General features: G+C 43.3%; 2 protein-coding genes across 2 annotated transcripts in view; one reads left to right on the top strand and one right to left on the bottom strand.

The window, feature by feature from the left end:
- The window catches only part of sec23a (Sec23 homolog A, coat complex II component), a 132,851-nt gene that overhangs the window by 44,396 nt on the left and 62,164 nt on the right, over nt 1–26,291 (bottom strand). The window lies entirely within an intron of this gene.
- Nucleotides 264–25,683, top strand: LOC139261934 (histamine H2 receptor). The gene is made up of 3 exons (XM_070877104.1): nt 264–335; nt 2,867–3,743; nt 25,514–25,683. The coding sequence occupies exons 2-3, from the start codon at nt 3,044–3,046 to the stop codon at nt 25,681–25,683; spliced, it is 870 nt and encodes a 289-aa protein (XP_070733205.1). The 5' UTR covers nt 264–335; nt 2,867–3,043.

Below are 26,291 nucleotides of genomic sequence, written 5' to 3'. Positions count from 1 at the left end.
ATGGACGCAATGTTTTAGTTCACCACCCACTTCCTATAACAGTCATCCAGTTCATAAGCTGACTTACTCAGCTGCCTAGTGTATAACGGACAGAACAGGATGCGATTCAACTCGTCTTAATGATTGTTGGCCCAAGGCATTTTCCATTCCATCTAATCGCTGTTATATATGAAATAGATGTTTCTCAATCAGTGGAATTATTTTACAAAGCATTAAGCATCCAAAGGATATTTAACTAGGATTTGGATGTTCTTCAGGCTGCTGAGAGTGAAAACATTAACAAAGAGGCAAACAAAGCTGGATCAACGGCATCTGTATAATCATCATTGATCCAGGTAAATGATCGATTCCTCCTACACTACTTTAGATTACAACAAATGTATCAGAGATGTAAAATTCACAAAAATTAAGAATTATAATGCCAATGTAGTTTTCACTTAGACTTTAGACAAGTCAAAAAAAAAAACAAGCATTGATTGACAAGTAATTCTCTTAGAAAATAAATGGGAATGTTGGGTTTAAATATCAGCCGTGTCAAAAACAAAAAAAAAAAAAAAAGTGATGCACTCAATAAAGAAATTATAAAATTTTAAGCTACTGTAAATCTAAAACAATTACAAGATTACTCTCAGATCAAATGCAAATGAACAATGTTGGAATTTCACAGCGTTGGCTTTGTGTTATAAACAAAGACGTGCTCTTTGTGTCCAGCACTTTTATTTCAAAAAAGCAAACTGTAGCATTAGTTTATAGAATTTTAACTACAGTAAACATTAACTTTTTTCTTTGCTCTTTTTAAAAAGTGTTTTAGAACTGAATATTAGCTCATTTAAGTGATGAAAAATTACAAGTACTGATTAGTTTCATACCGGGCCCAGCTACAGAAGAAATTCTACTACTTTGGCAACATTTTTCCCACAGAACTGTAGCTGTTCTTTTATTTATTTTAGTCAAATGCATATCTTTAAAAAGATATTGCATCTAAAAATATTAAATAACCAAAACAGTTTACGGTTTATAAATAGTGCACATGCTGTAGTAAGTTTTTAGCTTTTTGTGATTCTGTCTTAAAGATGCTACAAAGACCTATAATTTATGGCAAGATCTTAAATCACGATTCTGAAACATGCAAAAGTGCAAATTAGCTTCTTGCCGATTAAAATATTAAAACATTACCAGGTGACAGCTGCTTTATCTATCATATAGTGCACTTAACTGCAAAACAGTCCACACTGATTATTCAGTATACGATTTATCTCGACTCAGTATTTACACATTGATAAATGTTTCTCTGAAACTGAGCTGGGGATTAAAAAGGCGAACAATGTCTCTGCAGCCAAGTAATGTTAAAAAGTATTCAATTTCATCTAAAAGGTTTGAATCTCTACACCAAGAAACTTTAGAATTCTTATTTCTTTCCTTCCTTCCAGTTTTCAACTAATTTGCTCCTCCATACCCCAATCTTAATAGGCTTGACATTGCGGTATCCCTGACCGTGTACTCTCATCGTAATCCATTTGAAAGGACCCGCAACTTCCGGGTTTCTGCTTGAACATGCGCGAAATCCGGAACTTGCAATCTGGCATGGTACACCTCGAAAGGTCATTCAAACTGCATGAAAAATCAGTATTGCTGGCAGAGTTGGGCTATTAGACAAACTGCCCAGCATTTGCCCACGAATCTCTTACAGCTGATAAAAAGCAGGCGTAGGATCTGGGTATATATATAAACCTTAAATTAAACATTTAAAAATCAAAAATAATGCACATACACTTTTTACATTAGTTTAAGCAAATATTAGCCCAGATTAAGATGTTTAAAATTATTTATCAAAAAATTTAATTTTTATTGAGGTTGGTGCAATGAAGGGAATTGTAAATTAAATTAAAATTCAGTACATTTATAGTTATTAGAATTATGTACACTGTATAATTATTTGGGGATTCCATTGCAAATCATTCGGGGATTCCCTTCATAAATGATTGCAATGGAATCCTCCTTTGTGATTGGAGGACATGGCCCATGTGATCCACGGGACACTTCCAAACCACCTGCGTCCCTGGGATCTGAGGGTCATTACTCTGCCATATGCCTGGAGGCCCGAGAATGGAAGCCTGGAGGTAGGTTCAAAAAGGTTGCGTGGGTCGGAGGCGTACTCCGGAGGTACACCTTCGAGTGCAATTTCTAGCCCAATGTCTTGCTGCTATTCTCTAGCAAATGGATGAACAGATACAGCCACCCAACCTTCTGCTAAAGTTGCTATTGGGTGGACGACTAGCTCGTGTGCAAGAGGGGGAATTGCCAGGAGGAATTGCACTGTCATTTTGCAGCCCTGCTTCTGTTCCCTATCCTCCAGTCTGTGCCCGCTGACTACATAGAAGAATAACTGATACTTGCTGGAGCATTGCCAATGCCACATAATGTTGCCTTGCCATTATCATTTTATTCATACCCTTTTTGTACACAATTTCTGCGAAACAGTAACATTTTTAAACTGCAAGTTTTGAACATATAACACTAAAACAGAATGGAAAATGTAATAGTCATCACATTCATTATAGTATATGGCAAACAAACTGAATCAAAAGTATGATGCTATGTACTTTAAACAAAAATAGAAAATGCTGAAAATATACAGCAGGTCTGTCAGCATATATAAAGAGAAAAGATAGCTTAACATTTTGGCTGTGCATTTTTTGGTCCACACCAGAAACTCAGTCATACATGAAGAATAGTCAATTGGGTGAAGTGTTGGTGCCGATGGAACTGAACCTGAGAAACTTTCAATGCCTTCATGAAAATAGGGAAGAATTTAAAATGTTAATCTGCCACTATTTCTGATTAGGAAAGTTCTGTTTTATTTCAGAAAACCTACTTTGTCAAATATAGTCAAGGAACACCGAATGATTCACAGTGTGACACTGCAACAATAAGCTCTAGCTGCTTGATTATATACCAACGCTTCTGACTTGAGAATCTCTCCCTGTGCAAACCGAGGTTGACTAAAGAATATAACTTCTTCAGACCACATAATGAATATTTAATGAAGATGCTCTCCATCACAGTTCTGTATGCCTTTCTAATGATTCTTGCTTGTGTAGGATCAATTACGGCAAACATTCTATTGTTGTTGACACTTGGATTCAACCAAAAACTGCAGAAAGACACTTCAGTACTTATGTTTAACCTCTGTATCTGTGATTTGATCTTGGGACTGACAGTGATGCCTGCAGGAGCACACAATATTCTGTTGGATGGAGCTTGTTACAGCAGACAGGATTCATGGTGTCAGGTCTTTGCTTTTCTCTATGTACTGCTACAACTTGCTTCTCTTCATTCAATGACCTGGGTAACAATCGACAAGTTTGCTGAAATCTGTTTGCCTCTCCATTATGTGCAACTGTTTACTAAACGGCGAGCTTGGATAACTATTTTCTCTATCTGGATCTACTGCATTCTCAATGCAAGTTTACCCTTTGTAGGATTAGGTCAATACACATATGAAGAACACAGATATATTTGTGCGCCGAGTTTCAATTCCTTGTTAAAAGCCTACTGTGTGGTTATAATAGCCATAGGGGTATTTGTTCCAATAATGATCGTCTGTTGCCTGGCCATTTACATTGTACATATTGCAAGATATCAAGCATTGCGAGGAACTTTTGAATGCAACGATCAACACTGTTATTCTGTGCCAGCGAAATGCTATCTAAGGAGCACAATCATACTGGTCTCAGCTACATGTAAGTTGCCTTTTAAAATCTATTCTCTTCTGTATGACAGAATACAACTTTTTCTACACTTTGAGCTAAATAATCAATGCAAAAAGAATCTTCAAGGTGGAGTAAAGTCCTTTTGTAGGTAACACTGGAAAATAATCTCACTGGTCAGATTTTCTATTTACAGTGGATTTGTAATTTTCTGAAATGAAATGTTAGTAGGCTACAAGTATGTTTTGTGTTAGTGAACATCAACTTTAAAACGTGTTCAAATGTCTGCATGAAGTTGAAAGATCTTGCCATTAACTCTCAAAGTGACATAAAGGATTGTTAACAGAATGCAATGTTAATTTATTTCATGGCAAATCAAATTGGGAGGTCAGTACCTTGGAAAGGATCTTAGCTCCAAAAATCAAGAAATAGAATCAGTTTGGGTGGAGCTAAGAAACAGCAAGGGGCAAAAAACATTCGTGGGAGTTGTTTATAGGCCCCAAACAGTAGTTCTAATGTAGGGCAGAGTATAAATCAGGAAATTAGAGGCACATGCAACAAGGGTAATATGGTAATCATGAGGACTTTAATCTACATATAAACTGGGCTAACCAAATTTGCAGTAATAATGTGGAGGAAGAATTCATGGAATGTATACAAGATAGTTTACTAGATCAGTATGTTCAGGAAAAGACTAGCAGGCTATTTTAGATCTAGTATTGTGCAATGAGAAAGGGTTAATTAATAACCTTGTAGTAAAGGGGTCCTTCGGGAAGAGTGACCATAATATAATAAAATTTTACATTAAGTTTAAAAGTGAAACTAGACTCTTAAATCTAAATAAAGCAAACTACATATGTATGAGAAGCGAGTTGGCAAAGGTAGACTGGAATACTACATTAAAAGGTATGATGGTAGACGAGCAATGGCTAGCATTTAAAGAATTAATACATCATTTGCAACAAATATACATTCCTTTAAGGCACAAAAACTCCTTCGGAAAAGTGATCCAACCAGGGCTAAAGAGAGAAGTTAAAGATAGTATCAAATAAAAGGAAGTGGTTTATAACGTTGCCAAAAAGAGCAGTAAGCCTGAGGATTGGGAGGATTTTAGAATTCAGCAAAGGAGGACCAAGAAATCGATAAAGAAAGGGAAAATAGAATGAGAGTAAACTAGCGAGAGAAATAAAAACAAACTGTAAAAGCTTCTATAGGTATGTAAAAAGGAAAAGATTAGCGAAAGTAAATGTGGTTCCCTTACAGGCTGAGACAGGAGAAATTATAATGGGGAATAAGGAAATGGCAGAGAAATTGAACAAATACTTTGCGTCTATCTGAAGAATATAAGAAATAGGAGCAGGATTAGGTCATACGGCCCTTCGACCCTGCTCCGGCATTCAATAGGATTGTGGCTGATCATCGACCTCAAAGGACTGAGTGTAACGTAGCTAAGTTTGCTGACGATACAAAGATGGGAGGAAAAGCAATGTGTGAGGAGGACACACAAAATCTGCAAAAGGACATAGACAGGCTAAGTGAGTGGGCAAAAATTTGGCAGATGGAGTATAATGTTGGAAAGTGTGAGGTCATGCACTATGGCAGAAAAAAAATCAAAGAGCAAGTTATTAGTTAAATGGCGAAAAATTGCAAAGTGCTGCAGTACAGCGGGACCTGGGGGTACTTGTGCATGAAACACAAAAAGTTAGTATGCAGGTACAGCAAGTGATCAGGAAGGCCAATGGTATCTTGGCCTTTATTGCAAAGGGGATGGAGTATAAAAGCAGGGAAGTCTTGCTACAGTTATACAGGGTATTGGTGAGGCCACACCTGGAATACTGTGTGTAGTTTTGGTTTCCATATTTACGAAAGTATATACTTGCTTTGGAGGCAGTTCAGCGAAGGTTCACCAGGTTGATTTCAGAGATGAGGGGGTTGACTTATGAGGAAAGGTTGAGGAGGTTGGGCCTCTACTCATTGGAATTCAGAGGTGATCTTATCAAAATGTCTAAGATTATGAGGGGGCTTGACAAGGTGGATGCAGAGAGGATGTTTCCACTGATGGGGAAGACTAGAACTAGAGGGCATAGTCTTAGAATAAGGGGCCGCCCATTTAAAACTGAGATGAGGAATTTCTTCTCTCAGAGGATAGTAAATCTGTGGAATTCGCTGCCTCAGAGAGCTGTGGAAGCCAGGACATTGAATAAATTTAAGACAGAAGTAGACAGTTTCTTAACCGATAAGAGATTAAGGGGAGCGGGCAGGGAAGTGGACCCGAGTCCATGATCGGATCAGCCATGATCATATTAAATGGCAGAGCAGGCTTGAGGGACCGCAATCCTGCTCCTATTGCTTATGTTCTTATTAATTCCACTTTCCTGCCTGATTTCCACATCTCTTTATTCCCTGGATTCCAAAAATCTATAGCTCTCACCCTTGAATATATTCAGAGACTCAGCATCCACAGCTCTCTGAGGCAGAGAATTCCAAAGATTCACAACCCTCTGAGTGAAGAAATTCCTCCTCATCCCTTATCCTGTGTCCCCTAGTTCTAAACACACCTGCCAGGAAACAACCTCTCAGCATCTGCCCTGTCAATCCTCTTCAGAATCTTGTATGTTTCAATGAGATCACCTCTCATTCTTCGAAACTCCAGAGTATAGGCCCATTCTACACAATCTCTCATCATAAGACAGCCCTCTCATCCCAGGAGTCGGGAGGCCCAGCAGGGAGTTGGGAGGCGGAACAGCATTAGTGAGGCCTACAAAAGGCCAGCGTCAAGTCGGGAGACCCAGCAGGGAGTCGGGAGGCGGAGCAGCGTTGGTGAGGCCTACAAGAGGCCAGCGTCAAGTCGGGAGGCGGAGCAGCGTTGGTGAGGCCTACAAGAGGCCAGCGTCGAGTCGGGAGGTGGAGCAGCGTTGATGAGGCCTACAAGAAGCCAGTGTCGAGTCAGGAGGCCCAGCAGGGAGTCGGGAGGCAGAGCAACATTGGTGAGGCCTACAAGAGGCCAGCCGGTGCAGCTGCAGCAGGGAGGGAAAAAAAGTAGAAAGAAATTGAAAGGTGACGTCACAGCCAAGGGGGCAAGTGATTGGCTGTTGATTGGTAAGTAGTTTTTCTTTTTCCTTTCTATATCAGTAAGTAACCTTTAGCATTGTTGTTGTCAATTTAAGTTTATCAAAGGGTTAAGTCATGGCAGGAGAGCTCAGACACGTGTTATGCTCCTCCTGTACTATGTGGGAAGTCAGGGACGCCTCCAGTGTCCCTGACGACTACCTGTGCGGGAAGTGTATCCGGCTGCAGCTCCTAACCGACTGCATTGCAGCACTGGAGCTGCAGGTGGATTCACTTTGGACCATGCACAATGCTGAGAATGACGTGAATAGCACGTTTAATGAGTTGGTCTTACAGCAGCAAAAGGGTACACAGCCAGATAGGGAATGGATGACCAACAGGAGAGCAGTGCAAGGAAGGTAGTGCAGGGGTCCCCTGCGGTCATCCCCCTGCAAAACGGATACACCGCTTTGGCTACTGTTGAGGGAGTCCGTGAGTCAGAGAGGCCTACAAAAGGCCGCGAGGTCGGGAGGTGCGTCGCTGAGTCGGGAGTCCGTGAGTCAGAGAGGCCTACAAAAGGCCGCGAGGTCGGGAGGTGCGTCGCTGAGTCGGGAGTCCGTGAGTCAGAGAGGCCTACAAAAGGCCCAGCTTGTGCAGCTACAGGGAGAAGGCAAAAAAGAAGTAGAAAGAAATAAAAAGGTGACGTCACAGCCAAGGGGGTAAGTGATTGGCTGGTGATTGGTAAGTAGTTTTTCTTTTTTCTCTTCTATATCAGTGAGCAACTTTTAGCATTGTTGTTGCCAATTTAAGTTAATCTAAGGGTTAAGTCATGGCAGGCGAGCTCGGACAAGTGTTATGTTCCTCCTGTACTATGTGGGAAATCAGGGACGCCGACGACTACGTGTGCGGGAAGTGTATCCGCCTCCAGCTCCTGACGGTCCGCATTGCGGAATTGGAGCTGAGGGTGGATTTACTCTGGAGCATCCACGATGCTGAGAATGACGCGAGTAGCATGTGTAGCGAGTTGGTCTTATCACAGGTGAAGGGTCCACAGCCAGTTAGGGAATGGAAGACCAGCAGGAAGAGGAGTGCAAGGAAGGCAGTGCAGGGGTCCCCTGCGGTCATCCCCCTGCAAAACAGATACACCGCTTTGAGTACTGTTGAGAAGGATGACTGATCATGGGAGGGCAGCAGCAGCCAAGTTCATGGCACCGTGGCTGGCTCTGCTGCACAGGAGGGCAGGCAAAATAGTGGGAGAGCGATAGTGATAGGGGATTCAATTGTAAGGGGAATAGATAGGCGTTTCTGCGGCCGCAACCGAGACTCCAGGATGGTATGTTGCCTCCCTGGTGCAAGAGTCAAGGATGTCTCAGAGCAGGTGCAGGACATTGTGAAAAGGGAGGGTGAACAGCCAGTTGTCGTGGTGCACATTGGTACCAACGATATAGGTAAAAAAAGGGATGAGGTCCTATGAGACGAATTTAAGGAGCTAGGAGCTAAATTAAAAAGTAGGACCTCAAAAGTAGTAATCTCGGGATTGCTACCAGTGCCACGTGCTAGTCAGAGTAGGAATCGCAGGATAGCTCAGATGAATACGTGACTTGAGCAGTGGTGCAGCAGGGAGGGATTCAAATTCCTGGGGCATTGGAATGGGCTCTGGGGAGGTGGGACCAGTACAAACCGGACGGTCTGCACCTGGGCAGGACCGGAACCAATGTCCTCGGGGGAGTGTTTGCTAGTGCTGTTGGGGAGGAGTTAAACTAATATGGCAGGGGGATGGGAACCAATGCAGGGAGACAGAGGGAAACAAAATGGAGACAAAAGCAAAAGACAGAAAGGAGATGAGTAAAAGTGGAGCGCAGAGAAACCCAAGGCAAAAAACAAAAAGGGCCACTGTACAGCAAAATTCTAAAGGGTCAGTGTAACAAAAAGGCAAGCATGAAAGCTCGGTGCCTCAATTGCAAGGAGTATTCGGAACCCAGGAGAGGGCTCTGAGCTAGTTAGAGTGGGTGAGAGCTCAGATGAACAGGACCCCAAGAAAGAATGCAAAAGGCAGGAGGCAACAGAGCAGAGTAGCACTGGGGTAAGTGATAACCACAAGGTGATAGGAAGGGACAATATGTATGAATATAAAGGGGCTGAAGGAGGGGTCAAAACTAAAAATCATGGTTTAAAACACTCCACCTAAACGCACGCAGCATTCGAAATAAAGTAAATGAGTATGATTTGGTGGCCATTACAGAAACGTGGTTGCAAGGTGGCCAAGACTGGGAATTAAATATACAGGGGTATCTGACAATTCGGAAAGATAGACAAGGGAAAGGAGGTGGGGTAGCTCTGTTAATAAAGGATGATATCAGGGCAGTTGTGAGAGATGATATTCGCTCTAATGAACAAAATGTTGAATCTTTGTGGGTGGAGTTTAGAGATAGTAAGGGGAAAAAGTCATTGGTGGGCGTAGTTTATAGGCCCCCAAATAATAACTTCAAGGTGGGGCGGGCAATAATCAAGGGAATAATGGAGGCATGTGAAAAAGGAACGGCAGTAATCATGGGGGATTTTAATCTACATATCTATTGGTCAAATCAAATCGCACGGGATAGCCTTGAGGAGGAATTCATAGAATGCATACGGGATTGTTTCTTAGAACAGTATGTTACAGAACCTACAAGGGAGCAAGCTATCTTAGATCTGGTCCTGTGTAATGAGACAGGAATAATAAATGATCTCCGAGTAAAAGATCCTCTCGGAATGAGTGATCACAGTATGGTTGAATTTGTAATACAGATTGAGGATGAGGAAGTAGTGTCTCAAACGAGCGTACTATGCTTAAACAAAGGGGACTACAGTGGGATGAGGGCAGAGTTGGCTAAAGTAGACTGGAAACACAGACTAAACGGTGGCACAATTGAGGAACAGTGGAGGACTTTTAAGGAGCTCTTTCATAGTGCTCAACAAAAATATATTCCAGTGAAAAAGAAGGGCAGTAAGAGAAGGGATAACCAAGGAAATAAAGGAGAGTATCAAATTAAAAACCAATGTGTATAAGGTGGCCAAGGTTAGTGGGAAAATAGAAGATTGGGAAAATTTTAAACGACAGCAAAGAATGACTAAGAAAGCAATAAAGAAAGGAAAGATACATTACGAAAGTAAACATGCGCAAAACATAAAAACAGATAGTAAAAGCTTTTACCGATATATAAAACGGAAAAGAGTGACTAAAGTAAATGTTGGTCCCTTAGAAGATGAGAAGGGGGATTTAATAATGGGAAATATGGAAATGGCTGAGACCTTAAACAATTATTTTGCTTCGGTCTTCACAGTGGAAGACACAAAAACCATGCCAAAAATTGCTGGTCATGGGAATGTGGGAAGGGAGGACCTTGAGGCAATCACTATCACTAGGGAGGTAGTGCTGGACAGGCTAATGGGACTCAAGGTAAATAAGTCCCCTGGTCCTGATGAAATGCATCCCAGGGTATTAAAAGAGATGGCGGAAGTTATAGCAGATGCATTCGTTATAATCTACCAAAATTCTCTGGACTCTGGGAAGGTACCAGCGGATTGTAAAGCAGCTAATGTAACGCCTCTGTTTAAAAAAAGGGGCAGACAAAAGGCAGGTAACTATCGGCCGGTTAGTTTAACATCTGTAGTGGGGAAAATACTTGAAGCTACCATTAAGGAAGAAATAGCGGGACATCTAGATAGGAATAGTGCAATCAAGCAGACACAGCATGGATTCATGAAGGGGAAATCATGTTTAACTAATTTACTGGAATTCTTTGAGGATATAACGAGCATGGTGGATAGAGGTGTACCGATGGAATTGGTGTATTTAGATTTCCAAAAGGCATTCGATAAGGTGCCACACAAAAGGTTACTGCAGGAGATAAAGGTACGCGGAGTCAGAGGAAATGTATTAGCATGGATAGGGAATTGGCTAGCTAACAGAAAGCAGAGAGTCGGGATAAATAGGTCCTTTTCGGGTTGGAAATCGGTGGTTAGTGGTGTGCCACAGGAATCGGTGCTGGGACCACAACTGTTTACAATACACATTGATGACTTGGAAGAGGGGACAGAGTGTAGTGTAACAAAATTTGCAGATGACACAAAGATTAGTGGGAAAGCGGGTTGTGTAGAGGACAGAGAGAGGCTGCAAAGAGATTTAGATAGGTTAAGCGAATGGACTAAGGTTTGGCAGATGGAATACAATGTCGGAAAATGTGAGGTCATCCACCTTGGAAAAAAAAACAGTAAAAGGGAATATTATTTGAATGGGGAGAAATTACAACATGCTGCGGTGCAGAGGGACCTGGAGGTCCTTGTGCATGAATCCCAAAAAGTTTGCAGGTGCAGCAGGTAATCAGGAAGGCGAATGGAATGTTGGCCTTCATTGCGAGAGGGATGGAGTAAAAAAGCAGGGAGGTCCTGCTGCAACTGTACAGGGTGTTGGTGAGGCCGCACCTGGAGTACTGCGTGCAGTTTTGGTCACCTTTCTTAAGGAAGGATATACTAGCTTTGGAGGGGGTACAGAGACGATTCACGAGGCTGATTCCGGAGATGAGGGGGTTACCTTATGATGATAGATTGAGTAGACTGGGTCTTTACTTGTTGGAGTTCAGAAGGATGAGGGGTGATCTTATGGAAACATTTAAAATAATGAAAGGGATAGACAAGATAGAGGCAGAGAGGTTGTTTCCACTGGTCGGGGAGACTAGAACTAGGGGGCAGTCTTAAAATACGGGGGAGCCAATTTAAAGCCGAGTTGAGAAGGAATTTCTTCTCCCAGAGGGTTGTGAATCTGTGGAATTCTCTGCCCAAGGAAGCAGTTGAGGCTAGCTCATTGAATGTATTCAAATCACAGATAGATAGATTTTTAACCAATAAGGGAATTAAGGGTTATGGGGAGCGGGCGGTTAAGTGGAGCTGAGTCCACGGCCAGATCAGCCATGATCTTGTTGAATGGCGGAGCAGGCTCGAGGGGCTAGATGGCCTACTCCTGTTCCTAATTCTTATGTTCTTATGTATGACCCATCAGGGGAGGGCAGCAGCAGCCAAGTTCATGGATGGCTCTGCTGCACAGGAGGGCAGGAAAAAGAGCGGGAGCTAAAGTGATAGGGGATTCAATTGTAAGGGGAATAGATAGACATTTCTGCGGCCGCAACCGAGATTCCAGGATGGTATGCTGCCTCCTTGGTGCAAGTGTCAAGGATGTCTCTGAGCGGGTGCAGGGCATTCTGAAAAGGGAGGGTGAACAACCAGTTGTCGTGGTGCATATAGGTACCAATGATATAGGTTAAAAAAAAGGGATGAGGTGCCAAAAGACGAATTTAGGGAGCTAGGAGCTAAATTAAAAAGTAGGACCTCAAAAGTGGTAATCTCAGGATTGCTACCAGTGCCACGTGCTAGTCATAGTAGGAATCGCAGGATAGCTCAGATGAATACGTGGCTTGGGGATTGGTGCAGCAGGGAGGGATTCAAATTCCTGGGACATTGGAACCGGTTCTGGGGGAGGTGGGGCCAGTACAAACCGGATGGTCTGCACCTGGGCAGGACCAGAACCAATGTCCTTGGGGGAGTGTTTGCTAGTGCTGTTGGGGAGGAGTTAAACGAATATGGCAGGGGGATGGGAACCTATGCAGGAAGATAGAGGGAAGTAGAATGGGGACAGAAGCAAAAGATAGAAAGAAGGAAAATAAAAGTGGAGGGCAGAGAAACCTAAGGCAAAAAGCAAAAAGGGCCACATTACAGCTAAATTCTAAAGGGGCAAAGTGTGTTAGAAAGACAAGCCTGAAGGCTGTGTGCCTCAATGCGAGGATTATTCGTAAAAAGGTGGACGAATTAACTGCGCAGATAGCAGTTAACGGGTATGATGTAATTGGCATCACGGAGACATGGCTCCAGGGTGACCAAGGCTGGGAACTCACCAATCAGGGGTATTAAACTTTGAGGAAGGATAGACAGAAAGGAAAAGGAAGCAAGGTGGCATTGTTGGTTAAAGAGGAAATTAACGCAATAATAAGAAAGGACATTAGCTTGGATGATGTGGAATCAGTATGGGTGGAGCTGCAGAATACCAAGGGGCAGAAAACGCCTGTTGGAATTATGTACAGACCACAAACAATTGTACTAAGGTTGGGGACAGCATCAAACAAGAAATTAGGGATGCATGCAATAAAGGTACAGTAGTTATCATGGGTGACTTTAATCTACATATTGATTGGGCTAACCAAACTGGTAGCAATGCGGTGTAGGAGGATTTCATGGAGTGTATTAGGGATGGTTTTCTAGACCAATATGTCGAGGAACCAACCAGGGAGCTGGCCATCCTTGACTGGGTGATATGCAATGAGAAAGGACCAATTAGCAATCCTGTTGTGCGAGACCCCTTGGGGAAAAGTGAACATAACATGGTAGAATTCTTTATTAGGATGGAGAGTGACACAGTTAACTCAGAGACTAGGGTCCTGAACTTAAGGAATGGTAACTCCAATGAGGCGTGAATTGGCTAGAATAGACTGGCAAATGATACTTAAAGGGTTGACGGTGGATAGGCAATGGCAAATATTTAAAGATCACATGGATGAACTTCAGCAATTGTACATCCCTGTCTGGAGTAAAAATAAAATGGGGAAGGTGGTTCAACCGTGGCTAACGAGGGAAATTAAGGATAGTGTTAAATCCAAGGAAGAGGCAGATAAATTGGCCAGAAAAAGCAGCAAACCTGAGGACTGCGAGAAATTTAGAATTCAGCAGAGGAGGACAAAGGGTTTAATTAAGAGGAGGGAAAATAAAGTACGAGAAGAAGCTTGCCGGGAACATAAAAACTGACTGCAAAAGCTTCTATAGATATGTAAAGAGAAAAAGATTAGTGAAGAAAAACATAGGTCCCTTGCAGTCAGATTCAGCTGAATTTATGATGGGGAACAAAGAAATAGCAGACCAATTGAACAAATACTTTGGTTCTGCCTTCACGAAGGAAGACAAAAATAACCTTCCAGAAGTACTAGGGGACCAAGGGTCGAGTGAGAAGGAAGAACTGAAGGATATCCATATTGGGCGGGACATTGTGTTCGGGAAATTGATGGGATTGAAGGCCGATAAATCCCCAGGGCCTGATAGTCTGCATCCCAGAGTACTTAAGGAAGTGGCCCTTGAAATAGTGGATGCATTAGTGATCATTTTCCAACAGTCTATCGACTCGGGATCAGTTCCTATGGACTAGAGGGTAGCTAATGTAACACTACTTTTTAAAAAGGGAGAGAGAAAGCGGGTAATTATAGACCGGTCAGCCTGACATCAGTGGTGGGGAAAATGTTGGAATCAATTATTAAGGGTGAAATAGCAGCGCATTTGGAAAGCAGTGACAGGATCGGTCCAAGTCAGCATGGATTTATGAAGGGGAAATCATGCTCGACAAATCTTCTGGAATTTTTTGAGGATGTAACTAGTAGAGTGGACAAGGGAGAACCAGTGGATGTGGTATATTTGGACTTTCAAAAGGCTTTTGACAAGGTTCCGCACAAGAGCAAAATCAAAGCACATGGTATTGGGGTTAATATACTGACGTGGATAGAGAACTGGTTGGCAGACAGGGAGCAGAGAGTCTGGATAAACGGGTCCTTTTCAGAATGGCAGGCAGTGACTAGTGGAGTGCCGTAGGGCTCAGTGCTGGGACCCCAGCTCTTTACAATATACATTAATGATTTGGATGAAGGAATTGAGTATAATATCTCCAAGTTTGCAGATGACACTAAACTGGGTGGCGGTGTGAGCTGTGAGGGGGATGCTAAGAGGCTGCAGGGTGACTTAGACAGGTTAGGTGAGTGGGCAAATGCATGGCAGATGCAGTATAATGTGGATAAATGTGAGGTTACCCACTTTGGGGGCAAAAACGCAAAGACAGAATATTATCTGAATGGTGGCAGATTAGGAAAAGGGGAGGTGCAACAAGACCTGGGTGTCATTGTTCATCAGTCATTGAAAGGTGGCATACGGGTACAGCAGGCGGTAAAGAAGGCAAATAGCATGTTGATCTTCATAGCTAGGGGATTTGAGTATAGGAGCAGGGAGGTCTTACTGCAGCTGTACAGGGCCTTGGTGAGGCCTCACCTGGAATGTTGAGTTCAGTGTTGGTCTCCTAATCTGAGGAAGGACGTTCTTGCTATTGAGGGACTGCAACGAAGGTTCACCAGACTGATTCCCCGGGATGGCTGGACTGACATATGAGGAGAGACTGGATCAACTGGGCCTTTATACATTGGAGTTTATAAGGATGAGAGGGAATCTCGTAGAAACATACAAGATTCTGACGGGACGGGACAGGTTAGATGCGGGTAGATTATTTCCGATGTTGGGGAAGTCCAGAACCAGGGGACACAGTCTTAGGATAAGGGGCAGGCCATTTAGGACTGAGATGAGGAGAAACTTCTTCACTCAGAGAGTTGTTAACCTGTGCAATTCCCTGCCGCAGAGAGTTGTTGATGCCAGTTCATTGGATATATTCAAGAGGGAGTTAGATATGGCCCTTATGGCTAAGGGGATCAAGGGGTATGGAGAGAAAGCAGGAAAGGGGTACTGAGGGAATGATCAGCCATGATCTTATCGAATGGTGGTGCAGGCTCGAAAGGCCGAATGGCCTACTCCTGCACCTATTTTCTATGTTTCTATGTATCAATCTAGTTGAACCTCCGTTATATCGCCTCCAAGGCAAGTATATCCTTCCTTAGATAAGGAGACCAAAACTGTGCACAGTACTCCAGGTGTGGTCTCACCAAGGTCCTGTACAATTGTAGCAAGACTTCCTTACTCTTATACTTCAAGCCCCCTGCAATAAAGGACAACATGCAATTCGCCTTCCTTATTGCTTGGTGTACCTGCATGCTAGCTTTCTGTGTTTCTTACATAAGGGCACACGAATCTCTCTGAACACCAACATTTAAAAGCTTCTCACCATTTAAAAAGTATTCTGTTTTACTGTTCTTCCTACCAAAGTGAATAACCTCACATTTCCCTACATTATACGCCACCTTACTGCCCACTCACTTATCTATCTATATCCCTTTGCAGATGCTTTATGTTCTCCTCACAGCTTACTGTCCCACCTAGCTTTGTATCGTCAGCAAACTGGGATACATTACACTTGGTCCCTTCATCTAGGTCATTAATATAAATTGTAAATAGCTGAGGCCCCAGCACTGATCTTTAAGAAACCCCACTAGTTACAGCCTGCCAACCTGAAAAAGACTCTCTGTTTTCTGTCTGTTAACCAATCCTCTATCCATGCTAATATATTACCTCCAATCTCATGAGCCCTTATCTTGTGTAATAACCTTTTATGTGGCACCTTATCGAATACCTATGTAAATCCAACTCCATCCACTGGTTCCCCTTTATCTACCCTATTAGTTACATCCTCAAAAAACTTTAATAAATTTGTCAAACACGATTCCCCTTTCATAAAACCATGTTGACTCAGCCTAATCACGTTATGATTTTCTAAGTGCCCTGATACCATTTCCTTAACAATGGATTCCAGCATTTTCCCGACAACTGATGTCAGGCTAACTGGCCATCCGTTCCCTGCTTTCTCTCTCCCTCCTTTCTTGAAAAGCGGTGTTACAAATGCTATCTTCCAATCCGCTGGGACCGTTCTTAAATCTAGGGCATTTTGAAAGATCAAAAACAATGCAGCCACTATCTCTGCAGCCACCACTTTTAGAACTCGAGGATGTAGGCCATCAGTTTGCAAGGTCCTTTTAAATGTAATTTTAAATGTGCATTTCCATTATAATTAATTATGCTCAGATTACGAGCAGTGAAGTCTTCATTTTTGTTTAAAAATGATTGGGCTGGATTTTTGGCTTGTTGCCACCTCTGTTTTCACCCCAGAGGGGCAGAAATGGCGGTGTTAAGCTCTTCCAGGTGGGTGGCCAGGTTCCAGCACCCCGCCGGGATTTTCAGGGCCGGTTTTGGCGGGGCATGGAGCATTGCCGCCCGGGAGAGGCGAGCCGGTGTGCAACGCCTCTTGTTGCGACACCGGCTTGACTTTTGACCTCCTGCCTGATCCGTAGCGTGGGCGGTCCAAGTTGTCATGGCTACAGTGAGGTAAGTAATGTCGACCTCAGATAGGTGTGATTGTTTTTTTAATTTTTTTTTGCGATTTATGTTGTCATGGCGTGAGTTATTTATTGGGAACGTTTTTGGTGTTTTTTTCAGGTTTTATTTTTTTCCCTCTCCCCCCCCCCCCCCCCCCACGAGGCCTCTCCCAGAGCACTCCAATTTGAGAAGTGAAAGGCTTGGGATTTTCGCATGCTCAGCCAGCCTCGTGCCCTAGCAACGTCTCCTTTAGCACTCCGCCTACACTCGGGGCCCAGCTGCCGAATTTTGCTGACTGAGGCGCAAACTGTTCCCGGGTGCAAACTTTACCGCCCCGCCGCCATTACCGCCTTAAAATGAGCAAAGCTGAAAATCCTGCCCATTAAGCTTAATTCTCTATTAATAACTAAAACACGGCAATTACAATACTATGTTTCCATGGTTTAACTCGGAGTTCAATTACCTCAACAGCAACTCTTCTGATTTTATAATTTTTATTGAAATAGTGTAATGTGTATATATAAAGCCAATTTTGTTTTCTGACACTGGCCTTATGTGATGCAATATAGTCAAATGCTTTAGTCTTACTCTTCTTGATTAAGGAAGAAGCACTGAAGCTATCTTCATACATCATTCAGTAGATGCACTGTAGCCACAAAAGGAAAATTATCAGATATATAGAGACTATCTAGAATATAGTATAATCTTTGAGGTTTTTTTGTTTGTCATGATTGAGAAATTGGTCAAGGTTCAGTAACACTTTTATTACACCCCACAACATTCATTTCAATAGGTAAGATATTGCTTTAACGTGTAATACCTGCAATATATACTTCTTCAGTGATGCTGTTCTACTATCTTAACCCCCCAACCTGGCTCAGCCTATTTCCCCACAAGAACTTCAAAACTGAAAATCTTTTCCTGCTCAGAGGCAATAGTGTTTTCCTACTAATGATTTAACTGTCAGCCAAACTTTGTTTACAGCTGCTGTGTTCTACATTAACATTTAATAAACTTTAAATGTATTCTATGTTTTCTTTCTAGTACAATTCAAGCTGTTTCACACTCTAGTGTCTCCCAGAGCTTGACCCACCACACCATAGCTCCCGACCTGCAATCCCCCTCCATCTGCCCCTGCTACCCTGATCTTCAGCCCAAACTATCTCCCCTCCTCACTGGAAAACTTGCCATTGCTCTATTTTTCCACTGGCTCCTGCCATCCCCGATTTCCTTTCACCTGTTGCCAGCTCCTGACCCTAAGTAGCACTCCCCATACCAATGCTGCCCAACCCCATCAAACAGCACAAATACACATCTACGCTCAAACTCCACTTTGATCCTGAGCATCATATGCTTCATGCTGCCATTGTCTTTGTGAAGTTATTTAAATCCGCTTATTTATTTTCTTCAAAATTGAAGTTGTTTACATAATTACTGTAATGCTCAACAGCTGGCTGATTTTGGACTATCAAATTCACATAAACCGATAGAGATGACTAGTAAAAGAATACTGCTGTATTATTTTATTGAACCTAAAGGTCAAAAAAATATTTTTTTCAAGTGCCCAACCAATCCTTGATCTACACTGTTCCCATTTTCCTTGATCCACTGCTGACTTCGATGCCTCCCCATTCGGACTCTGCATCAGCTCGGGCTACATATGCTATCTGCTGCCATTTTATCCATCTTCCACCTTTTGTTGCCTGTCTTCTATTTTTACAGACTACAGGCAAAGCCACAGGCAATCTACTAGAATATTATTATAAGTCTTAGGTATGGCATACACTTCCTGTCCACAAACCTAATCTTCTGTTTTTCAATTTCTGAGTAACATTTGATCAACATTTATAACAGAAACGCCTTATAATGGGAATCTTTGTCGATGCTTATAATGGGAAAGCCTTTTATGAACATGTAGACATTTCACCATCAAAATCAAGTTAACAAATTAAGCACATCAATAAAAATGCTTTTCTGAAAAAGTTTTCATCGACCATTTGTTCCTCTCAGTAACTGAAATTTCTAAGATCCAAATAAAGTTTTAAACTAAATTTTTAGTTACATATTTCACAATAGCATGATTATTTTATCTACTGAATTGTCTTTTTATATCTTCATTCATTTTTTTACTTGAAAACCTCAGCCTCTCCTAAAAGCCTGGGCTTCAATTAACTATTTTGCCCAGATCAGTGACTCTATTAATTGTTGTGGAAGATCGTTCAGTCTGTGCTGCATGTGCAACTCCCATGACGTGTCAGTAACATTTAGCGAGCCAAATGCTTCTCGCTCAGTGTCTAACAAAATCTAAATGGTTGTCTTTTAAAATTGAAGAACTGCGAGGGCACATTTCAAAAGCTTCATTTAAGCAAAGGTAATAGTGAGTGTTTTTATTTTATACAGAGAGGCTGTGTCAGAGATGGGGATATAGAGGGAAATTTTAACCCCAAAAAATGGGTCGGTTTGGGGCTGGGTGGGAGGTTGAAGTATTAAAAATGGGAATTCCGACCCCAGCCAGCCTCCATGATCACTTTAATGAAGGTGGGATGGGGGCAGGCAGCCAACCCGCTCCCAGGAGGCAGGCTGGCACTTTAAATACTATAATGAGGCTGGAAGCCTCTGATTTAACCTGCTGTGCAGGTTTAACCGTAGCTGGCTGGGGATCGCGGGAATCTCGGCATTTGCAGCGAGATGAAGACAACCTCGGGGAGCAATGCTTGTGGGCCGGGAGGAGCAGGAGCAGGAGTGCACCCCTCCCAATACAAATCCACCCCCCTGACCAGGGATCAGACACCACACCGGATTAGACCCCACCCCTGGGATCAGGGCTCGCACCTACCTGTGGTTGTGGCCTCCTGTCCAGCGTTCGCCACCTGACTAGAAGCCAGCCTGTCAATCAGGCTGACTTCTGGTGCTGTGGAGTTAAAACTCCATAGTGTTCGGGGAAACCCAAACTTCTCTACCTCTACCCACTCCCCCTACCCTTAAAAACGTAAAATTCCGTCCATAGAGATCACATACCTGTCGCAGCTTTTGATTTATAATATTCTACATACTTCAGAAAATGTATAAAGCAGAGAATGATAGTATCAATCCTCATCCTAATTTGAGTTTTTTTTTTAAAAAGAAAACAAAAGTTGAATTTTGAAAGCAAACAAAGCCTCTAATTATCATGGTTTGTTGTTGTTAATAAATGTAAACATTCTAGTTACTGACACCAGAGAGAGAAAAAGAAATAGCGGCACAACCAACCAAAATAGAGATACACTTAATGGGCCCAAATTTCCCCAGGAGTTGCTCCGTGTTTTTTGGAGCAACTTGATTTTTTTGGAGTATCTTTTTAGTTGCAATTCTGGCCATTTAATTTGCGACCAGTGTAAGTGAGTTCGTTAAGTTTTTTTGTTGGTTTAGTTTTTTGTTTGTTTCGGGTTTTTTTCCAAAAGGGGGCGTTCCCAGCCACTTACGCCTGTTTTGGCCATTTCAGCGAGTTTGGTCAGCAAATAGCTGCTCCAAATTAACTTAGGCCAGCGTATGTTGCCACTTCTGTCCGCACAGAAAAACCTTACCTAAAATTAAGGAATCGGCTCAAGTAACTACATTTAAAGCACCATTAAGCACCAAACAAAGCACAAAAAGTAATAAGCATTTAATAAAAAATAAAGAACTGAAGTAAATAATTAAATTAACAAATAAAGAACTGAAGTAAATCCCACCTTCAACTAAACTCGGCAGCGGCTGGCCGTGCGGGAATCCCTTCGGCCTGGGATAGGAGAGGGAGAACGTGGCATCTGAACAGGGGGGGGGGGTGCCGGAGGGAGAAGGCTCAATGCGGCAGGCTTGGGGGGGGCGGGGGAGGCGGCTGGGGATGGTGAACGCGGCATCTTAACGGGGGGGAGGGAAGAGATCCACAGTGGGCCCCCCCGCCCCCGCCGGATCAAAACACTTTCCCCCAGCCCCCCCCGCCAGATCAAAACTCTTCCACCCCCCCCACCCTGATCAAAACTCTTCTCTTCCCCCCCCCCACCCCGATCAAAACTCTCCCCCCCACCCCGATCAAAACTCTTCTCTTCCCCCCCCCCACCCCACCCCAATCAAAACTCTTCCCTCCCTCCCACCCCGATCAAAACTCTCCCCCCCACCCCGATCAAAACTCTTCTCTTCCCCCCCCCCACCCCACCCCGATCAAAACTCTTCCCTCCCCCCCCACCCCGATCAAAACTCTTCCCCCCCCACCCCGATCAAAACTCTTCTCTTCTCCACCCCGATCAAAACTCTTCTCTTCGCCCCCCCCTCCACACCCCGATCAAAACTCTTCTCTTCCCCCCCTCCACACCCCGATCAAAACTCTCCCCCCCCCACCCCACCCCGATCAAAACTCTTCCCCCCCACCCCACCCCAATCAAAACTCTCCCCTCCACCCCACCTCGATCAAAACTCTCCCCCCCACCCCGATCAAAACTCTTCCCTTCGACCCCCCCCCCACCCCCACTCCTGCCCCGATCAAAACTCTTCCCCCACCAATCTGTCTCTTGTAGCCCTCAGCGCAGGAAGGCAGCGGCCGGCCTGTGCGGCAGGCCACTCGGCCCGGGATAGGGGTGGCGATCATCATGTCGTCCCTTTGGCCAGGGATAGGGTCACCTGGAGCCAGGACGCGCTGGGAGGGCCAGGAGCTACTGCGCATGCGCGCAACTGCCGGCACTCTTATTGGCGTAGGGCTGTAGCTCCGCCCACCATGCGTTCTGATGTGCTGAGCCGCAGGCCATAGGCCTGGAACCAATGGGGAGAATATGGAAGTAAGAAATCGGCGGCGTTTCCGTACTACAAAGTCCGCACACCTCATGGAGGTACGCTGTTCTAACAGAGGGGACACACTTGGGCCCATAGAAACCAACCACAAAACACCAAACTTAGGGGCAGAAATTTGCTTGCTTAGAGCCACCCATTAGCGCCCGAGACGCACGCTAACAGGTTGCTAAGCTCCTACCGACCGAGCGCCGCGCTGGCAACGCCTCCCGGGAACTTCAGTAGAGGTTCACCGGCGGCCCCACTTGGTGACGTAGCTGCGTGTGCAATACCCCGTTAGCACCGTGGTCGCAAACTTCATTGGATTCGCCTGTCTTAGCGCCTGCTGCTAATCGCGACAAGTAAAGCAGGTGTTCCCCAACCTCCCGGGACAAAAAGGAGACGGCTGAACAGGTGGGTGTCTATAAGTTGCGATTTTTGAACTTCCATTTCGTTATTGTGCACTTAGTGCATCTTGATTGGTGTGCAACAGTTTTCAAAGGAGCTCCGTTCCATTTTTTCCAGTTTTCATGTCGTCCATTGGCCCTCCCCTTTAGGCGCCAGGATGCTGGTTTCCTAGCACCAGACCTTCAGTTGCGATGCCGCACTACCACCCCAGGAATCAGGGTTAGTGCCCCAAGAGGGCTGTGGAATGCTTCCCTTAGTGCTCCACTCCCCTCTTGGGGCGCTAAAACGGAATGTCCCAGTTAGCAGTGGTAAACATCGCTGGCGCTAAAGTTAGCGACCAGGCAGCATCATCGCCTCAATCCAGGCTACACTGAATTTCCACCCCTTAATGTTTGCAGTGATTACTCATAAATTTACAAACCAGTGCTAGATCTGGAACTGTTCTGCCGTACCTCCCATTCTGTTGTCACAATCGCCCTTTCACTCCCTGCTGATAGACACCAGGAATCCACCAGTGAATCAAACACTAGATTCCACAAAACCTCAGGTTTCCCCTACATGGTTCTGCGAAACTCTAGCTTCCCTGCTGCCCAGCAATGCCAGACCAAAGGACCTATACAACATGCTACCAAAACTCAGCAGTTTGACCACAATCCCGTCACTCGCGACGACCCCAACCTAGTTCTACCAAAGCTGTGGGCCATCCCCCAGTGCAGCTCAGTCCTACTCACCCTCTCCAGTATCAATAAATACCATCGTACATAACATCTTTCTGTGCATTATCAGCTTTAAAAATGGTACAGAATATATTTATATATACATACCATTAACAGTTTTCACAGAATAACAGACAAAATCATGGAATTCAATTCCGAAAGCAGTGTTCAAAGTTGCACCAAATGATTGAGCATGTGACCCGTCTGATCAGTTACAGAGTTAAAATAATCGATATTAATTGATCAGACACCTTTAAGATGCAACCCAGTACTTGACCAAATGTATTGGCTGGTCACTTTTTAATGAATGGTCAGTAAATCCTTTTCCTTTTTTCATTTTTGGCAGTTGACAGCACTTTATCATGTTTCTTAGCATTTTAATGGGCTGAAAATTGCGGCCTCACCAGGTGCATACGATATGCGCATGCACCCGAAGAGGCCTCGCGAAAACCTGGAACTTGCGATCTGTCAAGGTTTGCCTTGACAGATCTACCACACCGACCCAAAAATCACTTTCACTGGTGCAGAGTTGGGTTATTTGCCCAATTACTTCCGAGCAAATGCCCATGAAACCATGTTGGGCCTGCTTTCACCAGAGTAAGGATTAATATAAATCCTTAAAAAAATAAAAATAAAAATCATGCACAAACATTTAAAAATAGTATATGCAAATTTTGACCCCGATTAAAATGCTTAAAATGTTTCAAAAAATGTAATTTTTATTGTACTACATACACATTACTGAAGAGACTTTTAATTAAATTTGAAAATGGAAACATTTATTTTTTATTCCAGTTGCATAAATGATTTAATTATTTAGGGATTCCTCATTTGCTTATGGGGATTCCGTTCGTAAACAAAATCCCCATAAGCATATTAGGAATCCTCCTTTCTGATTAGAGAACCTGGCCCAAGTGATCCCAGGGACGCTTCCGAACCGAATGTGTCCCTGGGATCGGTGGACCTTTACTCAGGCATGCGCCTGGAGGCCCAGGACCCAAAGTCTCCAAAGCTAGGTGTGGATTTCTTTTATATAAATCGGGTCAGAGGCCTACTCCAAATTCCGGGCCTATGTTTTCTCAGAATTCGTAGCTATGCTAGTATTGTAAGAACTTTAAAATGGCTCCTGTGACTGCATTATTAAATGATTCTCCACTGTCTTTGTTTCTTTGTTTTGGGGGATATTGGAAAATATCCTGCCTAGTGTGTTGGGGTCTATTTCAAAGGAGGGGGATATATACCTCTTTTTGTTCATCGTTCCACAAGTGTTCGAAGAAACAAAACCCATCCACATGGTAAGAGCTCATTTCTGTCAATCACTGGGTATCAATTACCTATACTTAACAATCTATTGCATTTGCAATTATATGGCAATCCATTGGCAGAAGGATCTCACTTTGGAACTTTTGTTTTGGAACAGACAACAAAGTTAGGTACAGTATAATCTATGGGCTAAAATTTCCCTAAAACCCGCCATCGCCGGATTGATGTCCAAAAAGATCGCTAAGATTCTTCAAATAACGCCAGCGAAAAATTGAATAAAAAAGGGAAAAAATATCGCCTGGTGAGAAAATGGATCTTACACGTAGATTTTCAGAGGTTGAATGCGATCCTGGGCAAATTGGGTGATTCTTAACCAAAATGAGCGGTAAGTACTCAAATTTAGACTGAGGCTGCGGTTGGGCCTAGGGAGGGGGGGAAAACACAACAAATATTTTTTCCAAGAAAAAAACATTAAAAAAAAAATCAGAAAACATTCTCAAGACCCTTTTTAACTTAATCGCTGTCAAAGAATTATGAAAAACCCTTTAACTTACCTTTCTTTGCAGGGCTACTGACCTACCGCCCAGCTCCGGCTGCTTTTCGTGGGTGTTTTTTCCAATCTTACCTACAGGTCACCGCTGAGCCAAAACTTGGAGATTAGCGTTTTTTTCAGCAGTGCACGTGGGCAGTCCACTCCCCAGCGATATTTTGAAAATGCCGGTGGAACTCTTTTCAAAAATGAAGTGGAAACATTCGCCGGGTGGTTTCCCGCCGAAAATGAGCAGCACCGCCGAGAAAACCGCCGAAAATGAAGTGGAAATTCTAGCCCTACATATTCGACTGACTTGCTCATACTTTGAAAATAACATAAATGATTAGTTTTAAGTCTAAGTGAACAATATGTTGTGTGGTGGTGTTTTCCAGTGCATACTCCCAACAATAATTTAAAAAAGAGTTTAATGTTCACCCTGTGGACTGCTAACCTTAGTGCACTAGGTTAAGTTGTGGTTCATAGAAAGCACGTGCTTGCCTAAGGAAGATGACTTTCACATCTAGCATATGCAAGAAGTATCTGGAGAGAGCCCAAACCATAAGACTTCTCTTCCCTGTCCAGTGAAAAAAGGCTCCTCTAGGAAAAAGCTAGATAAACAGAAATAAAACAAGTAGCTCTGGTGGCTTAGCAGCACACTTGGGTTCCAGATTTAATGTGTTGAACAGCCGTGATGGTTGCGTTTCGCGGTAATTTTTTTCGGTTAAAATGCGATTGGCAAAAAAAAGCACAAAGAAAATTACCTACACTAAAGATACTACTGGCACACAGATACACAAATCTAATTGGATAGATGATCAGAACAGATAAATATGCTGCCCTACAAACTGTTGGTATTTAAATCTACATTCATTAGTCCATGCACAAAAAAAATCACAAGAAAGACTGCATGCAGTCTTTTCTTGAAACTAATTAATTCTGTTTATTCTTTTTTTTTATAGTTTTCCCTCTAATGTGCTGGATACCATTTATAACCGTCAGTGTCTATGAAACCTTTGGAGGCAAAGCTTCTCCATTTGCAGAAATGCTCTCTACCTGGCTTGCACTTCTCACATCCGCTCTAAATCCATGGACCAACTCTATGACGCAGAAGTACGTAGAACTACCTTAATGCAATTAGACAACAGGAGAAAGGACATACCTGTAGCATTTATTTAATTATCTTTTTAAGATTTTAGATCAAGGGTTGAAATAAGATATCCAATACCAAAGGACAGAAAATGCTAGTGGGAGTTGTGTACAGGCCACCAGACAGTAGTAGAGAGGTTGGGGACAGCATCAAACAAGAAATTAGGGATGCATGCAGTAAGGGTACAGCAGTTATCATGCCCGACTTTAACCTACATATAGATTGGGCTAACCAAACTGCTGGCAATACGGTGGAGAAGGATTTCCTGGAGTGTATTAGGGATGGTTTTTTCGACCAATATGTCGAGGAACCAACTAGAGGGCTGGCCATCCTAGACTGGGTGTTGTTTAATGAGAGAGGACTAATTAGCAATCTTGTTGTGCGCGGTCCCTTGGGGAGATGGTATGAGACGTGAATTGGCTAGAATAGACTGGCGAATGATACTTAAAGGGTTAACGGTGGAGAGGCAATGGCAAACATTTAAAGGTCACATGGATGTACTTCAACAATTGTACATCCCTGTCTGGAGTAAAAATAAAACGGGGAAGGTGGCTCAACTGTGGCTAACCAGGGAAATTAAGGATAGGTTA

This window comes from Pristiophorus japonicus, chromosome 4 (assembly GCF_044704955.1).
Source record: "Pristiophorus japonicus isolate sPriJap1 chromosome 4, sPriJap1.hap1, whole genome shotgun sequence".
Taxonomy (NCBI): Eukaryota; Metazoa; Chordata; class Chondrichthyes; family Pristiophoridae; genus Pristiophorus; species Pristiophorus japonicus.
The sequence above is the reverse complement of the archived record's forward strand: the minus strand, read 5'-3'. Positions and strand labels throughout refer to the sequence as shown.